The 22,451-nt window shown below is 40.3% G+C and overlaps 1 protein-coding gene across 8 annotated transcripts; it reads right to left on the reverse strand.

Moving 5' to 3' along the window:
* Positions 1-411: 411 nt before the first annotated feature.
* Positions 412-21,185, reverse strand: METTL22 (methyltransferase 22, Kin17 lysine). 8 transcript variants are annotated; one of them, XM_050966450.1, is made up of 13 exons: positions 17,696-17,816; positions 16,850-16,883; positions 16,539-16,687; positions 15,644-16,015; positions 13,603-13,643; positions 13,373-13,517; positions 12,211-12,282; positions 11,481-11,534; positions 8,152-8,232; positions 6,493-6,595; positions 5,567-5,735; positions 3,294-3,984; positions 412-2,994 (listed from the first exon to the last, which is right to left on the reverse strand). In XM_050966450.1, exons 3-12 carry the CDS (start codon positions 16,669-16,671, stop codon positions 3,949-3,951), a joined length of 1,206 nt encoding a protein of 401 aa, XP_050822407.1. In that variant the 5' UTR covers positions 16,672-16,687; positions 16,850-16,883; positions 17,696-17,816; the 3' UTR covers positions 412-2,994; positions 3,294-3,948. The 8 variants fall into 8 exon arrangements, with proteins under 8 accessions (XP_050822407.1, XP_050822409.1, XP_050822404.1 ...); XM_050966452.1 differs by lacking the exon at positions 17,696-17,816 and adding an exon at positions 17,060-17,140; XM_050966447.1 differs by lacking the exons at positions 16,850-16,883; positions 17,696-17,816 and adding an exon at positions 21,115-21,185.
* Positions 21,186-22,451: the final 1,266 nt, after the last annotated feature.

A 22,451-nucleotide genomic window follows, 5' to 3' on the forward strand; every position in this document is an offset into this window, starting at 1 on the left:
GTGGCGAGTCGACCGCTGCCGCTCCCCCGTCGACTCCGCTTCCACCTCTTGCCGCGGTGGAGTTCCAGAGTTGATGGCAGAGTGATTGGGGAATTGATTTTATCGCGTCTACACTAGACACAATAAAATCGATCTCCAATAGGTCGAACACTATCTGCCGATCCAGTGGGTACTGTAGCCATACCCTCAATAAAAAGGGAGAAAAAACTACCAGGAGAGATCTGATGCCCGTTGCTTCAGCTACTGAACCCTAATGAGCTATATTGTTACACTAAATATTCTGGCCAACATTCTAAGATCCGAGGTTGTGTCCAAAACACAATTCAAGCACCAAACAGTTTTCATGTCTGCCACCATCTAGGGACACTACAAGTGGATGTTTTTCAAAGGTTAATTACAACACAGGCTTAGTAGCATTTTCTAAATCATGCTTTATTAGGAAAAAATATCATCTTGCCAAATATACAATGGAAGTCATGTTAGAGAAGGTGAAAACTAAATTTATGGATGCATCACTCGTGTATACAGTTTTGTACAAACTTTTGGTTTTGTTGCTCTCAATAGAACAAATTAAATTGCTTTAGGCTGAAATGTGCATAGTAAGTCCTCAGTAAGATCACATGGTATTAGTACTACTTAAAAAGTGCTGTTATGGTCAGAAACATGGCTATGTAAGCACTGCACATTCTTACTCAAAACTTTTACTCTAGGTATGCTGAGTAATACCTGCCTAACTTTCTGGCATAGGTTTTTCCTTTTTTTATATGCTAGTACTGGACAACTAAGTACATTGATGAGAGCGAAAGTTCCCTTTCTGGCTTTTGCACCCTCAGAGCTGTTACTCACTTTTGGTTGCAGAATCTGTTACTGGTGATAAGGAGCAACACAGCAGGACTTCAACTGAAACTGCAGCCACAGCCATTTTTAATCATAATGGGAGCAACTCTAAATGAAAGTCATTAGTTCAAAAACGTAACCAATATTTAAAAAAAAAAAACAGCATCACTTTTAAAGTATAGCCAAACTTAAACATTCCAGAGAGATAAAAGAATTACCTTTGATTACCTACAAAATTATTTATTTTAAGTGAATAAATACCACTCTCTCTTTTATTTTAAACGTAAGTGGCTTTCGCTTTCCCTCATACAATGGATCTCAGTATGCAATACTCCATTTAGATCTAATCAGAACCAGTTATGTTAAAAAAGGTGAATAAATCTACCATGTCACTCTACCTGTATGATCCAAAGTTTCCTTCTGCTGGTGGTTGGGTTGCCTTTTCAAGCTTCTCTGAAAGTAAAAAATCTGCATAGAAATAGTAAAAACCTTCCCTTAAGCACACACAACTTTTCCACATAAAAGTGCTGTTTCATTTATCTTGTTACACCACACTTTCAAAACACACATTAATTTTCAAAGTAAAATCATGGCTTTAGTATTTGCCCAAGAACAACAAAAGCCTTTCGCCACATTAATTACGCAGCAAAACAGTTTTGCAAAAAGCACATTCCACAACTGCAAAGGCTGCCCTTCCTTTCAGCAGTCACCACTGACCCAATTTCTCCATATTTTCTAAACCTTATAACTTGGTTGTAAAAGTTTGCTTCTGGCTGAAACTTCTTTGGCAGCAATTTATTGACATTATGCAGCAAGCTAAGAAATATGAAACAATTGCTCGTTTGCTGTGTTAATATCACTTTTAAAAATGCAAAAACTGTAGAGTTTTGATATATTAGATAAATGCTGTAAGGCACATTTCAGCACACCTATTAAATTGTCAATGTACTTCATAAAATTAAATACAAGTTTTTCCCGTAAAAGTGATCAACACAAACAGCTCAGCTCCAGCTTGGGTACCTACATGAAGTGGCCAGACTTTTAACACTGCTCAGCACCTGGCAGCAGCTTGTCTACTGCTGGGCATGATGCAGTTTTAGAGAGCTGGCCACTTCTTTAGATGCCCAAATGGGAGGTTCTGGGCTCTTGAAGTCAGTCTTACCACATATTATCCAAGATACAATATGTAGCCTCTCTGATCAATGCACCTATCTGGTATAATGAACTACACCTGGACTAAGATCATCATTACAAAATAATTACCCAAGTGTTTTAAGATGGTTAAATAAGGGTTTTCACAGACTGATGTGCTACACAAATCTAGTCAAGGATATATTAAACCATATGGTTAATGGATCAACTATGCTATCTAAAGTGCTTCTAACCCAAAAAAACAAAACAAAACAAAAAAAAAAAACCACCACCAAAACCCTCCCACAAAACTCTTTTAACCCAACTAAGAACATCACATAGAAATAATATCCTCATGCATGTAAAGAGAAAAGCAGTAATTAATTCCCTAGAAGAATGAACCAAATCAAGCATAAACCCTCTTTTAAAACTACTACTAGAGGCCTTGTTTGGCAATCTAGTATAAAGCGCAACACATTACTACATGAAAGATCACAGCTCTCTGGGCTGAAAGAACTATGGAAGCAGCACGTTCAGACACTGGGGAGCAGCATGCAGCACTTTAACCCACTAAAAATGACTCTAGAGAAGTCTAGAGCTCTTCAGCAGGAGGAAGAGTTCCCATGACTGCAGGTGTAGGGAAAGTGGGTGACCATGATGGATTACCTCCACCCAAAAAAAATTATGGCAGAAATATAAACATATATTGTGGGGGTTGTTTTTATTAACCAGAAGAGCTGTGAACAACAAACCTTACTTTTATTTAATAGCCAAGAGGTCCAAGAATGTGTGAGTGGGCAATGCAGAAGAGTCTCAATGGCATTAACTTCCTCCTTCTCCTATAATCTCACCCACCCACAGGTATGTTGTGAGGCTAGAATTCCATGGACTGAAAGAGGGTGGACAATTCATGCCACCCTCAGCTTAGCAGGGATTGAACAGCATAAGATGTGAGCAGGATTGCTCCAGAGGGAGGCATACAAAACCTGCAGGCTGAACTCTGTGCGTCAGTTGAAATCCTGGCCTCTACACTAAGCCCACGTCCAGACTAACCCGCGGCATCGGTGGGTTAAAATCGATTGCTCGGGGATCGATATATCGCGTCTAGTCTGGACACGATGTATCGATCCCCGAGCGCGCTTACATCGATTCCAGAACTCCATCAACCCGAACAGAGTTCCAGAATCGACATGGAGAGCCGCGAACATCGATGCCACGCCGTCTGGACGGGTGAGTACCTCGATTTTAGAAATTCGACTTCAGCTACGTTATTCACGTAGCTGAAGTTGCGTATCTCAAATCGATTTTAATACCCTAGTCTGGACGTGGCCTAAAAAGGTCCATGTAAGGGAAAAGGTAAAGGTAGTCCTCCATTTTCATAGTTCATTCCAAAGTTTTAAAAATAGATCGCTCTGAACTGAGGAAACAACCACCTGGTGAAAAGCAGCTTGGCCTATTGCAGATCACTCCATAAGAGTCTATAATATCAACATGGTATGGAAGTAGAATCTGGGTCTGACTGAGTTTACTGATTATTAGATATAAATGTAAGTGTATGAGACTGACATTTCTGTAACATGGAAAGAGGTTGGATAGGTGGTTATTAGGGTACAGGGACAAAGTCATAGGAAAAAAAATTACTGGTCCCAGGAGTAGAGACACCTTATCACTACTATTAGACAGCCAGTTATCTGTGGATCCATCACAAAGTTGACAGAAGTAGTTAAGAGCAGTTTTCAGATCTGTACTATGAGGAGCAATTTAAAAACAGCATCATATAAATTAAACTATAAAGAAATCATCCTCTAAGTGATACAAGATATATTTAATTAAATTTAAGGCAAATCTGCATAAAATTCAGTTTCATGGCTTATGGTTCCATTGGGAACACATCTTCTGGAAAAAACTCTCAATTGCTTTATTTGTAGAATAGCATTAATTTTCTGCGTCAAGGTTTTCAGCTGTCTTATGTGAAAGAGGTCACATAAGTGGTTCAGCAATGATCTTCCATAGCTCCTGTGAAGAGGGAAAAAAGCGTATTTTCAGAATGCACTCAGGTCACTGTATCATGATAATTATTAAGGACTATTAAATTAGTTTCAACACCTGCCCCTTATATAATTTGGCTTGCAGCATGCATAAGGTAAGAATTATCTTTGAAGACTAATTTAATTTAGCTATTATTCTTGGAGCTTTGTACTTTTAGCTGCAATAAAAGAAGTTGAATCTACCTATTCCTGAAGTTAGCAAGGGAATTTTTGTATTCTAAATAATTAATATTGCCATAAATTAAATATCATTACAATAATTTCACAAATTCTGGGGTCTGCAGAAAGTATGTTTTCTCTGATAACTTGTTCTGTATTCTTCGCTGGTTCTGCAAATGGTTCCTCATAATGCCTTCAAGGGTGTAACAGAATATGTGCACTCAATATATTTTACTACAAAAATGTGAGGAACAGGAGACATTGAAAAGTATCTCTATTTCTGGATAATGAACAGTAGCAGATGTGTGTTTGCTAAACGGAACATTAGAAAGAAGACTGTCTTGGTCACAAGTGTAATTTATAAGCAATCCTCCATCACCACATATTTTAAATTGTGATTGGAGATTTTACCTATAGTTTCAAGTAGAACGGAAACAGTACATTAAGTTTTTATTACATACAGATCACTAAAGACCTACATGATCATAATATAATCTTTGGCAAAAAAACATGAAACCTAGAAAATACGTAACACAAAAATAGTGTGTTGTTATTTCTTATGGTTTTGGTCATCTTACACATCAAAGCTGAATAAAAAAATAATTAACTATGAAACTAGGGCTCCGTCCAAATCAGGTCTCATTACAGACTTTAAAAAGAAAAAAAAATAGAATTTGACCAAATTAGTTTCAATCTTTATGAACCTCCAAGAGATTTAAAATCTAGTTTAAGGTTACTTATTTCTTCTGCAACAACAGATAATAATCACTAATGTTTAAAATGGTAGAAATGGTTACATTCTTTACGTGACTTCAGGTATTACAGCTACAGGTATTACAGTTGGGAAAACAGAGCCCTCTGGTAAAGTAAGTAAATATGGAAACCATTTTAAAATTACTGCATTTGGTAATTTTTAAGATTATTAAAATTTATGATAATTTGATCTCTTTCAGTACACTTTAAGTAGCAATGTTTTTTGACTGAAAACTTGGAAAGAAGCTTTCCTTACATAGAGAAATATATCTTGGCACTATTATAAGCATTTACTAGCAAATAAATGAATATATTTTAGTTCTGTTTTGTAGTTACTGTGAAAATCATGTTTTCTATTGCTCCAGTGAGCATGTTCATGATGCAGATTATATTAATTTACTCAAAGGTAAAAAAAAATGCTTATCAACAGAAGCTTTCCTATGCTATGACATAACCCAGCATAAAAAATGTAAATATAAATGATAGGTCATTTCTTGGGCAACAAATAGCTTCTTTATGAACATAAATAAAATGGTGAATTGTTTCTGTTTTTCCTCACTATAATGACTAAATAACTGAAAACTAATTTGAAGTGATTCTCTTAACACATTACATTTAGTTTGATAAATACCACTCACCAAATGCTCAATCCGTTCATAAACGAGAAATTGGCAGAAAGCAAGCTTAATGGGCTCAGAAGTATATTTCATTTTGCTATCTTGTAAGTTTTCCAGATCATTCAAAGTATTTCGAAAATGATTGTAAGCTTCACATGTAATGTCCATATGTCTTAAGGTGAAGTTCAGCCTGACAAGAAAATATCCATTTAAAGTGATATCTCAAAACATTTTTCCTGACCCTTGTATCTTAAATAGCTAGTTAACTTCCCCAAATATAGCAGCAAATAGAAAACGTAATATAAATTCTTTTTATTGATGTCAAACAATAACGACCATGTTCTTTTCATGGCAAATGTGTTATCTTAATTAGGATCAGAATACTGATAAGTTCTGGATAATATTTCTGTCTCAAAAGAAGAAACTCCCTCCCTTCCCACCAATTTTAGGCCCTTTTCTCCACGTGAATTCAGTCTTGTGGTTTGTGTTTCTACAGAAATGATGCCAATGCTCACATAGCAACCCATTACTTGCAGATCTACAGAGACTCGAACAAGGCCTGTTATTCACATTTTAACATGGGAATAGGCAGTCACATTCATTCTTACTCAAAAAAGAACACAAGGCAATTTAGTACAAGGAATTATATAAAAAGACTATTATGGCAGTGAATTAAAACCCACAAATAGTCTATATTCGTGTATTTAGCAATAGTTGCATAACTCTATCCAAGGATGGCATGACATGATACATAGCAAGAACAATGATAAAGAATCGTAACTCTTTCACTTGATTTTTATAGATTCAGAACCTTAGAATGCTAGGAGGCTAAAGAACATATAGTGCACTGAATATTCATTGAAGTGTCTGATCAGTTACCACTGAGTCAAAAGATTTAATTCTGAAGCAAAAACAAAGATCTTAAAGAAGGTCAAGATGGCGCTTACCTCTTTTCTATTGATAAGTAAATTGTACAAGAGTTTTTCAAGTTGTGGGTGATTTTGTACAGTGTTTTGAATAAAGCATCTGTTAAGTCATCATCATAAACAACTAAAATACAAAGAAACATTAACACAGCAATGAACGTTTGACTGTTTTAGTCATACATGATCTTAACATAAAACAACCATCCTTACTTATGCAGATTATTTCTAATGAACAATCTCTGGGATAAATCCAGACACTGGTGTAGCAGAAAGTAGGAAGAGCTTTTAATGGCAACAACTGACGCTGCTATATTAATCGCAGCTGCTTTTTGTCAATCCTTCACTGGTTTCTCAAATGTCAATGCAAATCATTAGTCTGGCAACTTGCATTATCCATAAACAGGCTGTCTCCTGACCAAGAAATCTTACTGAAGTTTTAAAGGAAGGAGGAGACATAAATCATGGGGCCTTATGTCTCACATAAGGACAAAATGGTAGTGGTTCCATTGAATTCAAAGTTAAACTTGTCTGAGAAGAGAATCAGGCCCATCAATTTCCTTAAAGTCAAAAGATGTAGTATGCAAAAAAAAAAAGCAGCAGCCATCCAGAGACTGGTTATATCATCAGCAACAAAATCATATGATATATAAGAAACTTTGCCTTCTGATCTGACTGTCTAAAGACACTAGGCTGGACTTACACAAATAACTGAGTTCAACAAATTCAGGCACTACTTACTATGAAACATACTGCAGAACAGCTACACTAGAAAATTATCACCAATTTAGGATAGAAATGAAAGGCTGAAAGTGTGATCAAATTCATAAAAAAGAGTAAACAGCATGGTTTTCGAGGAAAAACATCTCTTGTTTTTCCAACGTCTACAGTGAATGGTACAGAGTTCAAAAAATACCATCTAGATAATTTTCATTTTCTGAGAGATAAGGTGTGGTAACTTCACTACTGACTGTATGAACTGTGCTGAGTTTACAACAAGTTTGTTTCAGAGAAGTTAAAATTTCGTATGTGGTAAAAGAATATCAACACAATCCCAACACTGCCTGAAACTTGGTATTACCCAGTATTGTTAGAAGTAACACCCACGACAATTAAAACATGTCCCATCAGTCAATTTACTTCACTGTCAATATTTCACTGTTTCTCCTATATGGTGAGGTCAGTCTGTTAGCTTGTTCTGTTATTTGTATGGGTCTTTCACTCAGCAACAGGACAGAGAAAAACATGTAAGAAAATAGGAAAATATAAAACCACACAAGTTGGCAGGGAGACTCTCGGCAGATGTAGTTGCAACTGTTTTAAAAAATTTAGTAGGTTTCAAGTTGCTGCTTCCATTAAACAGTTTATCCAGATTTTGTAACATTGTTTATCACCACAAATGAAAGAACAGGCTATGTTTCAGAAAGTTTTTCAATTTCTAAATTGTAATTATAACCTATAATTTTTGAAGACAGACAGCAAGATACTTCAGATAGTGAAGACTATCATAACTCCTTGAAGTCAATTAACTTCAAAAGAGCTGTGATAATTTAGATCAACTGAGGATCTGGTCTACTTTTTAAACAAAAACCTGAGTAATCATATTCAAAGTTAAATATTTGACACTTGCACATTCAGTTGTCACTTTCATCAAGTTCCCTGGCTTCAGCTACTTTCTCTTACCATCAGCTGCCAGTATCACCGTGGTGCGGTCATGCAAATCAGCAATCTCTGCTTCAGACCAACTGTAGGGAGCTTCAGGGTCTATAACAAAGAACATACAAATGGCCTTACTGGGTCAGACCAATGGTCCATCTAGCCCAGTAGCCTATCTTCCAACAGTGACCAATGCCAGATGCTTCTAAGGGAATGAAGAGAACAGAGCAATCATCGAGTGATCCAGCCCACTGTCCAGTATTTTCTAAACCCAGTTATACTTTTAGCCTTCACAATATCCCCTGGCAATGAGTTCCACAGGTTGACTGTGCATTGAAGTAGTACTTCCTTTTGTTTGTTTTAAACCTGTTGTCTAATAATTTCATTAGGTGACCCCCGGTTCTTGCGTTATGTGAAAGGGTAAACAACACTTCCCTATTCACTTTCTCCACATCATTCATGATTTTATAGACTTCTATCATAACCTCCACCTCCGAGTCATCTCTTTTCCAAGATGGAAAAGTCTTAGTCTTTTTAATCTCTCATAATCTCTTCATCATTTTTGTTGCCTCTCTCTGTACCTTTTCCATTTTTATTATATCTCTTTTGAATTGGGCAACCAGCACTGAACACAGTATTCAAGGTGTTGGCATACCATGGATTTATATAGAGGGACTATGATATTTATTGTCTTATTGTTTATCCCTTTCCTAATGGTTCCTATTCTTGTTAGCTTTTTTGATTGCCGCTGCCCATTGACTCAGATTTCTCTCTTGAGTGGCAATAGCTAATTTAGAACCCATCATTTTGTATGTATAGTTGGGATTGTTTTCCAATATGTATTACTTTTTATTTATCAACACTGAATGCCATCTGCATTTTGCTGCACAGTCACTCAGGTTTTTGAGATTTTGTAATTCTTCAAAGTCTGCTTTGGACTTAACTATCTTGAGTAGTTTTGTATCTGAAAACTTTGCCACGTCACTGTTCATCCCTTTTTTCAAGATCATTTATGAATATATTGAACAGCACTAGTCCCAGTACAGATCCCTGTGGGACACTATTATTTACCTATCTCCATTATGAAAACTGACCATTTATTCCTACCCTTTGTTTCCAATTGTTTAACCAGATACTAATCCATGAGAAGACCTTCCCCCTTAAGCAAAGTAAGCAGTCATTGGATAAGAGCCTTTGATAAGGTACCCTGTCAAAGGTTTTCTGAAAGTCCAAGTACACTATATCAACTGGATCCCCCTTGTCCACATGCTTGTTGACTGCCTCTAAGATTTCTAATATATTGGTGAGGCACTATTTCTCTTTAAAAAAGTCATATTGACTCTTCCCCAACAGATCATGTTTATTTATGTGTCTGATAATTCTGGTTGTTACTATAGGTTTAATCAATTTGCCTTGTTCTGAAGTTAGGTTTACTGGCCTGCAACTGACAGGATCATCTGTGGAGCCTTTTAAAATAATTGGCATCATATTAGCTATCCTCCAGTCATCTGGTACAGAATCTGACTTCAGTGATAGGTTACATACTACAGTTAGTAGTTTTGGTATGGTCAATGCAAAAGGCACATGGCCTATTGAGTGAAGATTCCACTGCCCCCACCCCACAATAATCTATCTCCCATAACAGTTTGGGGGATATGGTGTTACTAGGGCAGCAGTAAAAGCCACAGCCACAATGGGGAGAAAGGAGTGGATGAGAATTCACAGAAGGCTCCTTGGGGTTGGGTACTGATGCGTTTGTTTACATGAAACTCCTATCCCCTTCAGGAGCATCAAATCCCACTCTAATGAATGCTCTGCTTTCCTTTCTCTATTAAGACTGATTCTTAATGGGGCAGGGAGTTCTGGGGGGGCAGTCACCCAGCCCTCTGCCCTGCACCCTGACCCCCACACACACCCCCAGGCCCCTGCCCTGAGCCTTGTACCACCCAGCCCTCTATTGACTCCTTCACTCCACCCATGACCCCAGCCCTGACTGGCACCCCCACACATACCCAGCCCCCCTATCCTGACACCTGCACTCCCCTCACATGCCCCCAGCCCTCTGTCCTGACTCTTGCACTCCCCACATCCCCCCCACATCCCATGCACCCTGCACATCCCCATCCTCATCCTCAGCACCAAACGGGAGCCCCTGCACCCTCACTCACATTCCCACCTGCACCCTTCACACTACATGGGAGCTGCCCAGGTAAGTGCCCCCACACCCAAACCTCCTGCCCCAACTCTGAGCCCCCTCCTTCATTCTAGTTCCTGGCCAGACCCTTCACTCCCAGCCCTGTGCTTGGTCCACTCCAACTCTCAGCTCAGTGCAGAGAGAAGAAGAGAATGGGCCAGAACCAGGGAGAAGGTATGTGGGCAGGGCCGGGACCCCAGACTGGTACTGGGCTGAGCGGGTCCGGCAGCCAGGATCCCGGCTGGCAGGAGCTGGAGGATGGAACCCCTGAGCGGCAGTGGGCTGAGCCGCTCAGCCCACTGCCAGACCCCGGGGTCCTGGCTGCCAGACCCTTCCCAGCTGGAGTCCCAGCCGCAGGCCTCACTCAGCCCACTGCCGGCCTAGGTGAACAGAACCCCAGACCAGCAGCGGGCTGAGTGGGTCGGTGGCATAAGATCAACATTTTAATTTAATTTTAAATGAAGCTTCTTAAACATTTTGAAAACCTTGTTTATTTTACAATACAACACTAGTTTAGTTATATAATATATAGATTTGTAGAGAGACACCTTCTAAAAAACATTAAAATGTATGACCGGCACACGAAACCTTAAATTAAATTAGAGTGAATAAATGAAGATTCGGCACACCACCTCTGAAAGGTTGCCGACGCCTGGTGTAGAATATACTGGTTTGTATGTTTTTTCATGTAATGGTTTTGTCCTAAACAAATTTACTGTACTCTTAAAGCTGGATGGTCACTCTCATAAGCCCCTGGGAGATAGCAGAAAGGCAGGAATAAGACTAAGGTCAGAATTGCTGGGATAAACACAGTACATTGCAATAAGACTGCAAGTGAGTCCCCAGTCTGGAGGGAGATGGACATGAGTCCCTGCTCATAGAGAACTGATGGTTGGAGGCCTGAGACCTACGGGGGCACCCTTGAGGAGACCACGGAGGGAGAAGAGGTGCAATTAGCACCTGTGACACTTACTGGTTTAATGCAGACTTTTGAAACTCAATACTCCCACTCTTGGAAACGATCACTAATTTCAGAAGGGACCACTCCGACTTATTAAAAAGTCATTTTTACTAGAACCTGATGTAACTGAAGAGTTGTTAGTTGCAGTTTAGTATGCTATTATGGAAAACAGTTTGAATAAAACACATCACAACTACTTACCTGTACAGAACTCATCTTTCAGCCAGTCCAGCTCTTTTACCTTAACTTCACCTCCTGTACACACACACAAAAACCACACCTGATGAGCAAATTAATTGCATCCACCCTTCAAATGGCAACTTAGTGGAGATCAAAGGCCAAAAATCAGCAGTGAAGCGGTGCAGTAAGTGGAGAAATTGACATGAACTGATTTGGCATTCAGCCAAATCAGATAGCTGCACATGCAGGAGAAAATGATGGGAGATATGCAGAAGAGGGAGCTTGCTTTACCTTATGCTCTCCTGTTAGCTCCCATCCCTTTGACATCTATTTTATACATTCCAATGTGAAACAATTACACCACTTCACCATTGACACTCAATTTACACCACTGCTGACTTTGGCCCAAAGACGTCATTGACTCCCAATTATTCTAGGTGACTCTTGAAGGATTCCGTATTACACAATAGCTTTGTGCAGCAACCATGGTTACCTGTATCTGATTGGAAGAGAGCAGTGCTCTGAGTCTCCTGCGCTGTGCTCAGAAGAGCAGCAGCCCCAATGTGGACCCTATAGAGTTTTCATATCTTGGTTTCTATGAGCCATATTTTCAATTAAGATAAAAAAGTTTCATTATTTGTAAACATTTATATAGTGACATCAACCTATGTGGCCACTACTCTATATGCTAGGAACAGTTCTACTGACAAAGACACAAACTTGCAATTGAGAAACAACAAATGGTTCTTACCTGTTGGCTCAGTAAGATGTTTGTTTAATGTTACATTTTGCTCACACATAGAGAGAAGATCTTCACCAACATCTGGAAATAATTGATAATTGTACTGAAAACAATATTATATTCAGAATGTGCTGAAACTCTAACCTACATGATTGAGCGATCCTCTCATCCCAAGAAGGAGTCAATCTCCAGGGCCTGTTCATAGTTCTTGTGCTCTCCACTGACACTGCCAATAACAAAGCCCAATATTAAGGCCAGCAGTGATGAGCATATTGTATGATCTGGACACCTCTTCACGAAGAGCTGAACTTAAGACTGCCAAACATTTTCACACAGACAACTAGCAGTTAAATACCTAGAATGTATTTGAACAGGAGACCTAGAGTTGAAAGGCTCTCTCTATCCATAAGAGCAATCATTTTTTGTAAAAACAATAGTTTTCTAGAGAGTTACAACCAAAGGCAGATTCATTTATTCTGGAAAACAAATTTAGGCAGGATCCACAGTTAGTTGTTCTTAGTATTATCTTTTTCAGACTTTTTGTCTCTTTTAGAACTGCAGTTTTAGGAAAAGCTAAGCTAATACGTAATTGAATGACAAGGTTATCTCCAATGAGTAGCTGAAATTTCAAATGGTATATCAATAAAATAAGATCCGCAAATGAATACAAAAATAGCCATAGAACTGCTTTTTCATTTGCTGGTATCAATCAAGTTTGAGATACTATGCAAGCTGCTCAAATAAAGTTAAAATCTCTAAGTTTCTTAACAAAATATACAGAAGCTAACTTTCCAAAATGCTGTACATTAGAGACAAGCTTTTTGGTGTACACAGCTTCCTTATGAGAAAAGTAGCTGTTACCCAGGCATGTTTTATTTAAATTCAATGTAAAAAGGTAACATTCCCTAAAATGAGGATCCTGATTCCATTTCACACTTATAAGAAGGCACTACTTCTTTTTTGTGTCATCTACTGAGAAATTTCGTGCACGGTATTATCAATAAATTGAGAACCTGTTACTTGGTGTCATTATGTATAACCAGAAAAAAAGAAAGGACTAAAACAGAAAAAAACAGCAGAAATAAGAGATGCTTCATTCAAATTTCCTGTGCTTTTACACAATTAGACTTTTTTTCATGTTAGTGTTTAATTAAAAATAATTGCAAAGTACCTGTGCAGTACACAGTCTTAGCAACCATGGCCATGACAATGCTTGTAATTCCAGTGCCTCCTCCAAGCTCTAGTACCGTGCAACATCTGAACATATCCCGTTTGAACAAGATATAATCTGCAAGAAGAAAGGCTCCTCGCCAGACCTTCAGGAGAGAGCAGAAGCCACAGAAAGTTAAGGCTCTGATGCACAGTTCACGAAGTGCAGGATACTATGAAGAAGATACGTACTTGTTTACCAACATCTTCCAATGGTGTTGCCATTGTATGCTCTAGTAAAATGAAAGCAAAAAATGAAGTAAGTGCTAAAAAAATAAAATCCTTAGCTATGACTCTTATTTATGTTACTTGTTAAAAAAAATGTGGTTAAACTTAATCTTTATCATCTGGGATCATATTTTTTAAGTTACATGAATAAGGACATTTTTAAAAATTGTATTTTTAGACTTGCACATAAAAACACAGTAAAAAGTAGTGTGTGTAACACTATACATGCAGTCTCTGAAAATAAGCAAGGAACTATTTACAGTAACATAACAATGAATAGGTATTTATAAGTGGCTGGTCTTATGTTAGAACATTTATCACAGATCTTCCATTTAATCATATAACAGGTGGACTACAGGCAGCGGTAGCATAAGCTTCTTTTGTAATTTATCAACCTGCCTCAATCCTGACTTGAAAAAGACAAAACTCTAAGGATGAGAGAGATTTTGTTGCGGAGGTCTGAGACCATCAAAAAGTATGCTAAGGTAGTGCCAGCTATAATGGTGGTTTGAGAGGTGGACAACTACCCTCCAACAACTGGACTAAGATCACATTTATGCCACTGAAGAGCCAAATGATAACAGCTTTTGTTCAGTAACATCTTAATCTAGTATAGTTCAGCTGAAAAAGCTTTCTGGAATTTTGGATCCCTGGAAACCATCGGACCAACCCTGATTCCCTGTATAATCAATCCCCTTCCTAACTAAGAAGTTTTAAATAGAGTAACAGAAGCACTGTTATTGTAGCCATGTCGGTCCCAGGATATTACAGAGACAAGAAAAGTGAGGTAACATCTTTTATTGGACCAACTTCAGTTGGGGAGAGAGACAAGCTTTCCAACTTACACAGAGCTCTTCGTCCTGAATGAATAATCATACTATGTAAAGAACTACACACCTGAACATTTTGCTTTAGTAGCTAATACATGAAAGAGGCAAATATAAATAGTTCACATTCTTCTTGCACTACTGATAAATACCAGCAAAGGTTAATTGACAATACAAACTGCCATATACAGCAGCATGTTTATAATATGACCCCTGTATTTAGAATTTATTATAAATTGAAAAAGAAGAGAACCCATTTGAACCATATTAGCCATAAAAACTACACATCTTAAACCAGCCTTAAAAAGAGAAGTGTCTGTTTTTCAAGCAAACGAAAGGATTCCAAACGTAAAGAATGACAACTACAAGCTTGAGTTTATGCTTTGCAACCACTAAAGGCCAGTAATAGCTGTATTTCAGAGCCTTGACAGGTGCAGAATGTCAGGAACTTCCTGCGTTACAAGAAAATTAAATTCCCCATCAACCAGATGTCAAAAAGAAAATTTCATATTTAGGTAACAAAGAGTTACTACTCAACTAAATATCAAAGCAAGAGCAAATCAAGTTGGGAGCACTTGTTCATTTGGCATAAAATAACTCAATCGATTTGAAAAAACTAAATGCTCAGTGTCAAGGCCTCCAGTTAACAGCCACAGACACCAAACCTAAACAGAATGCCTTAATGTAGGGCTCACCAGCATCCCAGCACTAAGAGAAAAGGGGTGATTTTGCAAACCTATAGCGTGAGTTTTAAAGCATAAACAATAATATGTGGTTGTTTTGTTTGATTTTTCTTTTTAGTAAAAAAAAAAAAAAAAAAAAAAAAAAAGTATTTTTTAAAGGTCCTCCTTGTTACACAGATGGTCTGCATAAGGAAAGGAGATGATAGGAATAAGCACTTTTCTTGGAACATTCTGAATTACCAAACTCCTGAATCAATTAGTACTGAACAAATTTATGAAATGTGCCTAAGTATTCGAAGTACATGTAGTTTCACAATATTTGGTGAAAGGGGATATGTTAAGCATGAGAGCTTCTTCTTGCTCTACAGATTAGCACGAAAACCATTGTGCTACAGTAGCACTCTTGCTACCGCTGTATTATATAGCCCATGTTTTCTTTTGTATGAACAAAAGTAAGTGATTACTGTCTGTGTATAAGCCTATAGCTTTGCTTACCTATTTTAATAATATTATTGTAGGTACTTTCTTGCTTTGCATCTTCAAAAATACCTTCTCCTCCTTTCATCAGAATTATGGGATATACTTTGTCCCTCGAAAGATCCTCCACTTCTGGATCAGACACATATTGAGGTCTTCTGACCACTTCCAGATCCCCATCATCATCCAGCAGAGCTTCTATCCCTTTAAAATTGTTTGCTTCTCTTCCATTTTTGTTGAGAAAATCTAGATCATTACTACCTTTGTCACACAATTCCTTCCCACCTCTGGTTTGGTATCCCGTATTTTCTGTTGTAAGTTCTTTTTCATTTTCTCTCTCAGACTCCCAATTATTTTTGTTCAAAAGAAGCTGAAATTGTGACAGAAATACTAAAACAAAAACAGAAAAAAGGACGTCAAAGACAAACAACAAAAGATTAAAGAAAGAATCAATATAAAACTTGCATTTTAAAAATGTATTTCAGTATAACATATAAAAATAAACGTAACATGATTTTTTTTGATAAATCACTTAGTTTACATGAGAGCTAAACCAGGAGATTATGAGACACCTCTCTGTAGCTGGAAAACTTGGCACTATGATTACAGTGAAATATGTTACTCTGTAAACATTAACAACTATTAAAATATTTTATAACTAAATATAATTAACGCTGACATTTCTGTTTGGAGGCAAATTTTTAATGACCAATTAAGAATTTAATTTAATCCTTGAAACCAGGTTTCATTGTTAAAAATAAGTAGGTACATTTAAGATAAGATAAATACATGCAATATAAAAGCTAGATATTTATTTTTCATCTGTACATCACAAAGCACTTTACAAAGGAGGATATCATTATCCCCATTTTACCAGTCGTGAAACTCTAAGCATCCTCTGACTGTAAATTACCTGGCTGTCCAACAGTATTCAATCGCACCATGAGATGTCTTTTGCTTGGGATGTGCAGATGAACATCAGAAAGTACAGTGTCACTTCTAAATGTGATGTCATCCATAGTCTCTTCCTTTGCCACATCTACCATGGTATGCTGAGGACATCTAAAACAAGACAGTACCTTGTGAAATGCTGTCACAACAGGAGATGCTTCTCTTCTCAATACACTTTATTTAAAATGTTTGCTCATTGGAATAACCTCACAATACAGTTCTGGTGAAGATCCCAGGTAAGTCAGAATCATGCAAACTTAGTACATCACTCACCAATAAGATATTTTCAAAAAAAGCAGGATGTTCACTGTAAAAACAAATCAATATAAATATAGCTTTGAGTTATAGCCTGGTAGTTTTAAAAATTGCCATATCATTCCTTATAAGAAAAAACTATAGATGTCAGCAACTTCACTGAATGCATAAATGATATCATCTCATTCTGTCCTCCACAAAACCAAGGCTTCAATGTGCTGTCAATACCTGTTAAAACCCAGGATTTTACAGGCTGGCACAAATGGTGCACCAAACTGTTTGGAAAGGGAAGTTTTGTTTGTTGTTGTGTAAAAAAAAAAAAAATATTGTACCACATTCTCAAACCACATCAAACAGGTCTTTACTTTGGTACGTATATACACAGCTCAAAGTTTTCAAAGAGACTAATGGCTTTTGGTGGCCAGGTTGAGACAGCTTTAAAAGGCCTGATTTTTAAGACGGTGAGTGCTCAGCACTTTCAAAAAGTCTGGCAACTTCAATGCATTTCATTTTGGGCAACCAAAATCACCAGTCATTGTTGCAAGCTGTGGCCAGAGTGTCTAAGTGCTTCATTACAAGAGCAAAGTAAACCCCAACTCTTGGCAACATCAATATTTCAACATACTGCAGTGATCATAGGCATTCACAAATCTGATTTTCTGTCCTGCAGCTTCAGAATTAGAGGCAAAGAGCTTTAAAAAATATTAGTTACATTCTTTCTAGTAATTCACCCATACATGCTTAGGTGCACTAATGTCAAGGGCAAAACCATGCTCCCTCTACAGAGACAAACACACAAATTAATAGAAAATAACCCCTCACTATGGAAATGCTTTTCAACATTTGAAAATCTCTATAACTTACATGATAATTTTGAACCTTATCTGGGATCCTGTGGATAGACAAACACAAACATCAGCTGTTTGGTTTCTCTTTTTGAAAAATGGAAACTTTTGGCTCCTTTCTTAGAATACATTTTGTGAATAGTCTGTTCTAACCTAAAACTATAACTGAATCAGTACAAAAAATGTATTTAAAAAAAGAAATGTTCCTAAACGTGGTCTTTTATCAGAGGTGTTAGGGAAGCTGATGTGTAGACCCTAGTAGAAAAGAAGAAACTAGAAGAATGTGGTAAGCTCTGAGGTGAATATAGAAGGGATCAAAAGTATCTTGTATTTGGCCCTCGGTCTTTGTAACCAATAAAGCAAGGAGTATAAGCTATTTCAACTAAAATTTGGGCTCCTATGTGTCTTCTCAAGCAAATAAACTCCCCCCTATCCATGACTCTTAAAGAATCTCCCCGTCTCTCTGCAGGTAAGAGTTACATATTCTAGTGCAGGGATGGGCAAATTTTTTGGCCTGAGCGCCACATCGGGTTTCTGAAATGGTAATGGAGGGACAGTTAGGGGAGGCTGTGCCTCCCCAAATAGCTAGACGTTGCCAGGCCTCCGCCCCCGACCTCCTTTGCTTCTCACCCTGATGGCCCCACCAGGACTCCTGCCCCATCCAACCCCACCCCCGACAATCCCCCTGGGATTCCTGCCCCATCCTCTCCTTCCTGACTGCCCCCCCAGGACCCCAACCCCATTCAACTGCCCCTTCTCCCTGTCCTGACTGCCCCCGGCACTCCATCCAACCCCCCCTCCTCCCTGACTGCCTCCCAGGACTCCTGCCCCCATTCAACCCCCGTTCTGCACCCTCTGACTGCCCCGAGCCCTATCCACCCCCCTCAACCACCACCCCGAACTCCTCTATCTAACCCCTCCTGCTCCCTGCCCCTGACCACGCTGCCTGAAGCACTGGTAACTGGCAGCGCTATAGCCACGCCGCCCAGAGCACCAGAAGAGACAGCCATGCAGCCCAGCTGGAGCCAGCCATGCCACCGTGCAGCACAGAGCACCAGATCAGGCCGCAGCTCTGCAGCTGCGCTGCCGCCCAGAGCTTAATGCCAGTGGCACAGTGAGGTGAAGCTGTGGGGGAGGGAGGACAGAAGGGAAGGGGTAGTCAGCACAGGAGGGACCAGGGGCTAGTCTCCCAGGCCAGGAGCGCAGGGGCCCCACCAGGAGGGTCCCACAGGCCGTAGTTTGCCTACCTCTGTTCTATTGGAAGGAGATGACAACTAAAGGGAAAAATGGAGTGATACAAAATCTTTTGAATGCATTTCTGATGAGGAACATGAGATCAGGACAAATTAAAAACAGGATATACACAGGGTGGCAATTAACTCTTGGTGAAGCTGCCAACAGTCAACTTTCGAATTCAGCACACATCATATAGGCATACTTTAGCTCCTGCTCAGAGACAAAAGTATCACAACAAGGACAAGCCACTAAGGATATCACCACTGGTTGGTCCTTTAAATTTCAAATAATAGGTATCCCCCGCTTTTCTCATGAAAGCTCAGCTGCTTGTGCACTCCTCCAAAAAATGAGGCCCAAACCCCTCTATGTGCTTTTCTGATGAGGAGTAGGCTTTTCCTCCAAGGCAAATAAGATAAATTTAGATTTTCTATTTGTTTTAAATTAGGCGTAGTGTTTCCAGTCTAAAAAGCAGTGTGTCAGTATTACAGCATAGAAATGTTCTGAGAACATAATTGTTGTTTTGCGGTCACAGAACAAAAATAGAAGGTAATCTCTTGCTAAACATCTCTTTACCTCATTTCATCTGTATCACGTTCATTTTAATTCATTCTTATTCTGGGATTTTTAATACACAGGCCATGTGCTGAGTCTGTCCAAGGACACAAACTAGAGTGTAAGCCTTATGAATACTAGATAAATGCAGACAGGAGTAAGAAACATTATCACTTGTTTGTGATAAGCAGTATTTCACAGGCTGTATACTTTATAAATAAAATAAAAATAGTTAGCCCACTCAAAAAAAAAATCCCATGAACCACTGTTTAATTAATGAACATGAAAGACAATTTCTGTCTGAATAGCTACTACCACAAATAAACTTACTAGACAAATAAAAATGACCAGAATTGGTAACTAAATATTTTGTTTCACATTAGCAGAAAAACTCCTTAATTTCAAAATACAGTAGTAAAATGAAAGTAGAATGATTGCTTTATTTTTATTCTGGAGGGGGGTGTAAAATTCCCTAGCAAAGACAAGACCTGTAAGGACAGCTACAAGCTACACACTTCACAACTTGGATGCAATTGCTGTATGTTGGGCGTTCCCCACCGACAGGCTTCTCAATGTTTCAGGCAAGGAAGCAAGATGCTATTTCAAAGAAGTAGGCGGCAAGTCGTAAAGACAAGCTGTAAAGAAAAAATAGGACTCGTGCCTCCTCTCCCTCTACCCCACTGCTTCTTGATGACAATTCAAGCCGGCATGGGACATTTTGTTTTCCCCACAGCCGTACAGAAAGGAGAAACCCGAATTCTGCGTCTCTTCCCCAACTCTGACTGGGGGTGGGGAGGGGGTTGCTAACTGACTTCTTTCTCCAGAACACTCGTACTTAACCAAACAAAACACGCCGGGCTGCCACAGGTGGCGAAGAACCCCTTGTTTCAGGGACTCCGCTTCCCTTCCCTGCAGCGCGGGGCGGGCTGTGCCTGCCAGAAACAAAGCCGCGCCGGGCTCTCGCGGACAGCACGTCCCACCGCAGCTGCGGCTCCCGCAGTAGGACAGACACCGCCCCCGCCAGCCCCCGCACCGCCTGCCATGGCTGCGGCAGCGCCGCGGTGTCACGCGCTCCCAGGCCCGGCACTCCCAGGCCCGGCCACTGGTGCGGGCCCCCGCCGGAGCGTCAGGCCTGGGCCCTTGCGGGGAAAGGCCAGGCAGGCTGCGCGGGAGCCCGTGCGGCCCAGCCCCCGCGTTACGGAACCCGAGCTGGCTGGGAGGAGCCCAGCGCTGCGATACTTCCCGCGCTGCCCCGCCGCTCACCTCTCCCGGCAGCGCTGAGGCGGCCGCCGCCTCCGCCGCCCCCGCATGACGCCATCACCCTGCGTCCCGCCCAGGAGTTGAAGTGGGGGAGGGGCCTTAGCAGGGACGCGGCCTGTCGCGAGCCAGAGGGGAACAAAGCGGGCAGCAGGGCTCGGGATGCTGCCGTTGCTGCTCCCCCACTTACCCAAGAGCCCTCTCGCTAAGGGGTGGGGCCAGGCTGCATTCACGCCTTTAAGGAGCCTGGCTTGGTGGCCCGAGTCCTGGCTTTTAACCTGCCCTCCCCCAGGCTTTAGGCACCTCTTTGCTCTTTGGATCTTCACCTCCCACAGGGCTGCCCCACTGGCTCCTGCAGCCTCCTGCATTTTTACATGTGCCTGCACTCCCCACCTGTGTATGGGCATTGAGGGGCTTCAGCTCCAGCACCACATCTCTCTAATGGGCTGGCTGCCATGGCCGCTGGGTGGTTTGCACGGTCACTGCTAGCACTGCATATCTGATGAATCGGTGCTGATGCAGGATGTTCCCTAAAACCCTTTGGAGACACACCATGGGATTGTCTCCACATTGTGGCAATGCAGGCTACAGCAGTGTGATTGCTAAGGCACACTAACCTATTACAAATTAGTTGGTCTGTAGTCAATTGTTTTTTGGCAAGGTCCAAATTTCTTGGTCAAAGTATAGTCAAGGTTCAGACTCCAGAGAAAATAATAATAAAAAAGAATATAAATATTAGGGTCTGTACAAAAGTGTCTGGCACTCCAGATCTAGCCCATGGTTTGCCTATTGAATACCTGCTGGTGCACACTAAAGGTTCCCCAGTGCACTGTAATGTAAAGTTTGAAATGGCAGTACATTAAAGTTCACTAAAGAATCTTCAGTGCACACCAGCAACATCCGCAAGGACCAATTAATGCACAACAGGTTAGTGTGCTTTCAAAGTCACACACCTGTACTGCACGTTGCCCCACTGTGTAGACAAACCAAACCCTTATTAATTTTCTATAAGAGTGATAAGGGGCTCAGAGGATGAGGTAGCCTAGTAATTAATGCATCCAACTTGCAGCTCTTTGCCCCTTTGTCAGGATAGTAGCAATATTTGTGCCTGACCTTAAGCCAGGAATCTGCAGCGTTCTCTCCACTTCTGGGCCTTTACCCTTGTAGGGTGCGGTAGGGAGACCTGGGCCCTCCCTCTCCACTGTGCCCACCTCAGGGCCCCGTGGGAAGCAACACAGGCACGGTTGTCCCTATAGGAAGTCCAAATTAATCTTTCTGGGCTACTTCCTACCACAATATCTCTTCAGTTTGGGGTGTGACCCTTATAGTCCAAACAGTCTCCCCTTCTACCCCCAAAGTTTCAAGGCCCTGCATGATCTGCTGGCTCTCAAAGAAAGACATATTTAAAGGAGGCATTGCCTGTGGGCCTTACCTGCTCTCCCCTTTCAGGCTCAACCTGCAGGAAACCAGTCAGAAGAATGGCTCCTCTCTCCTGCAGGTTGTCTACCACTCTTCACCTTGGCTTCTGAGTCCCCTTTTAATCAGCTCCTCCAGTCACAGCATGTTCTGCTGGGGCAACATAGGCCAAGTATTGTCTTTTAACCTGTTCAGACAGTGTTAGGGTTTTGTACCCCATCACAAGGCCCCATGAAGGTCCTTGGAATTACATGTATCCGGCTGCAGGAAAATCAGGTCAAAGAGCTTTCAGCTACAGCAGACTTAACCTTGAC

The sequence above is a fragment of the Gopherus flavomarginatus genome, chromosome 9 (assembly GCF_025201925.1).
Source record: "Gopherus flavomarginatus isolate rGopFla2 chromosome 9, rGopFla2.mat.asm, whole genome shotgun sequence".
NCBI classification, from domain to species: domain Eukaryota; kingdom Metazoa; phylum Chordata; order Testudines; family Testudinidae; genus Gopherus; species Gopherus flavomarginatus.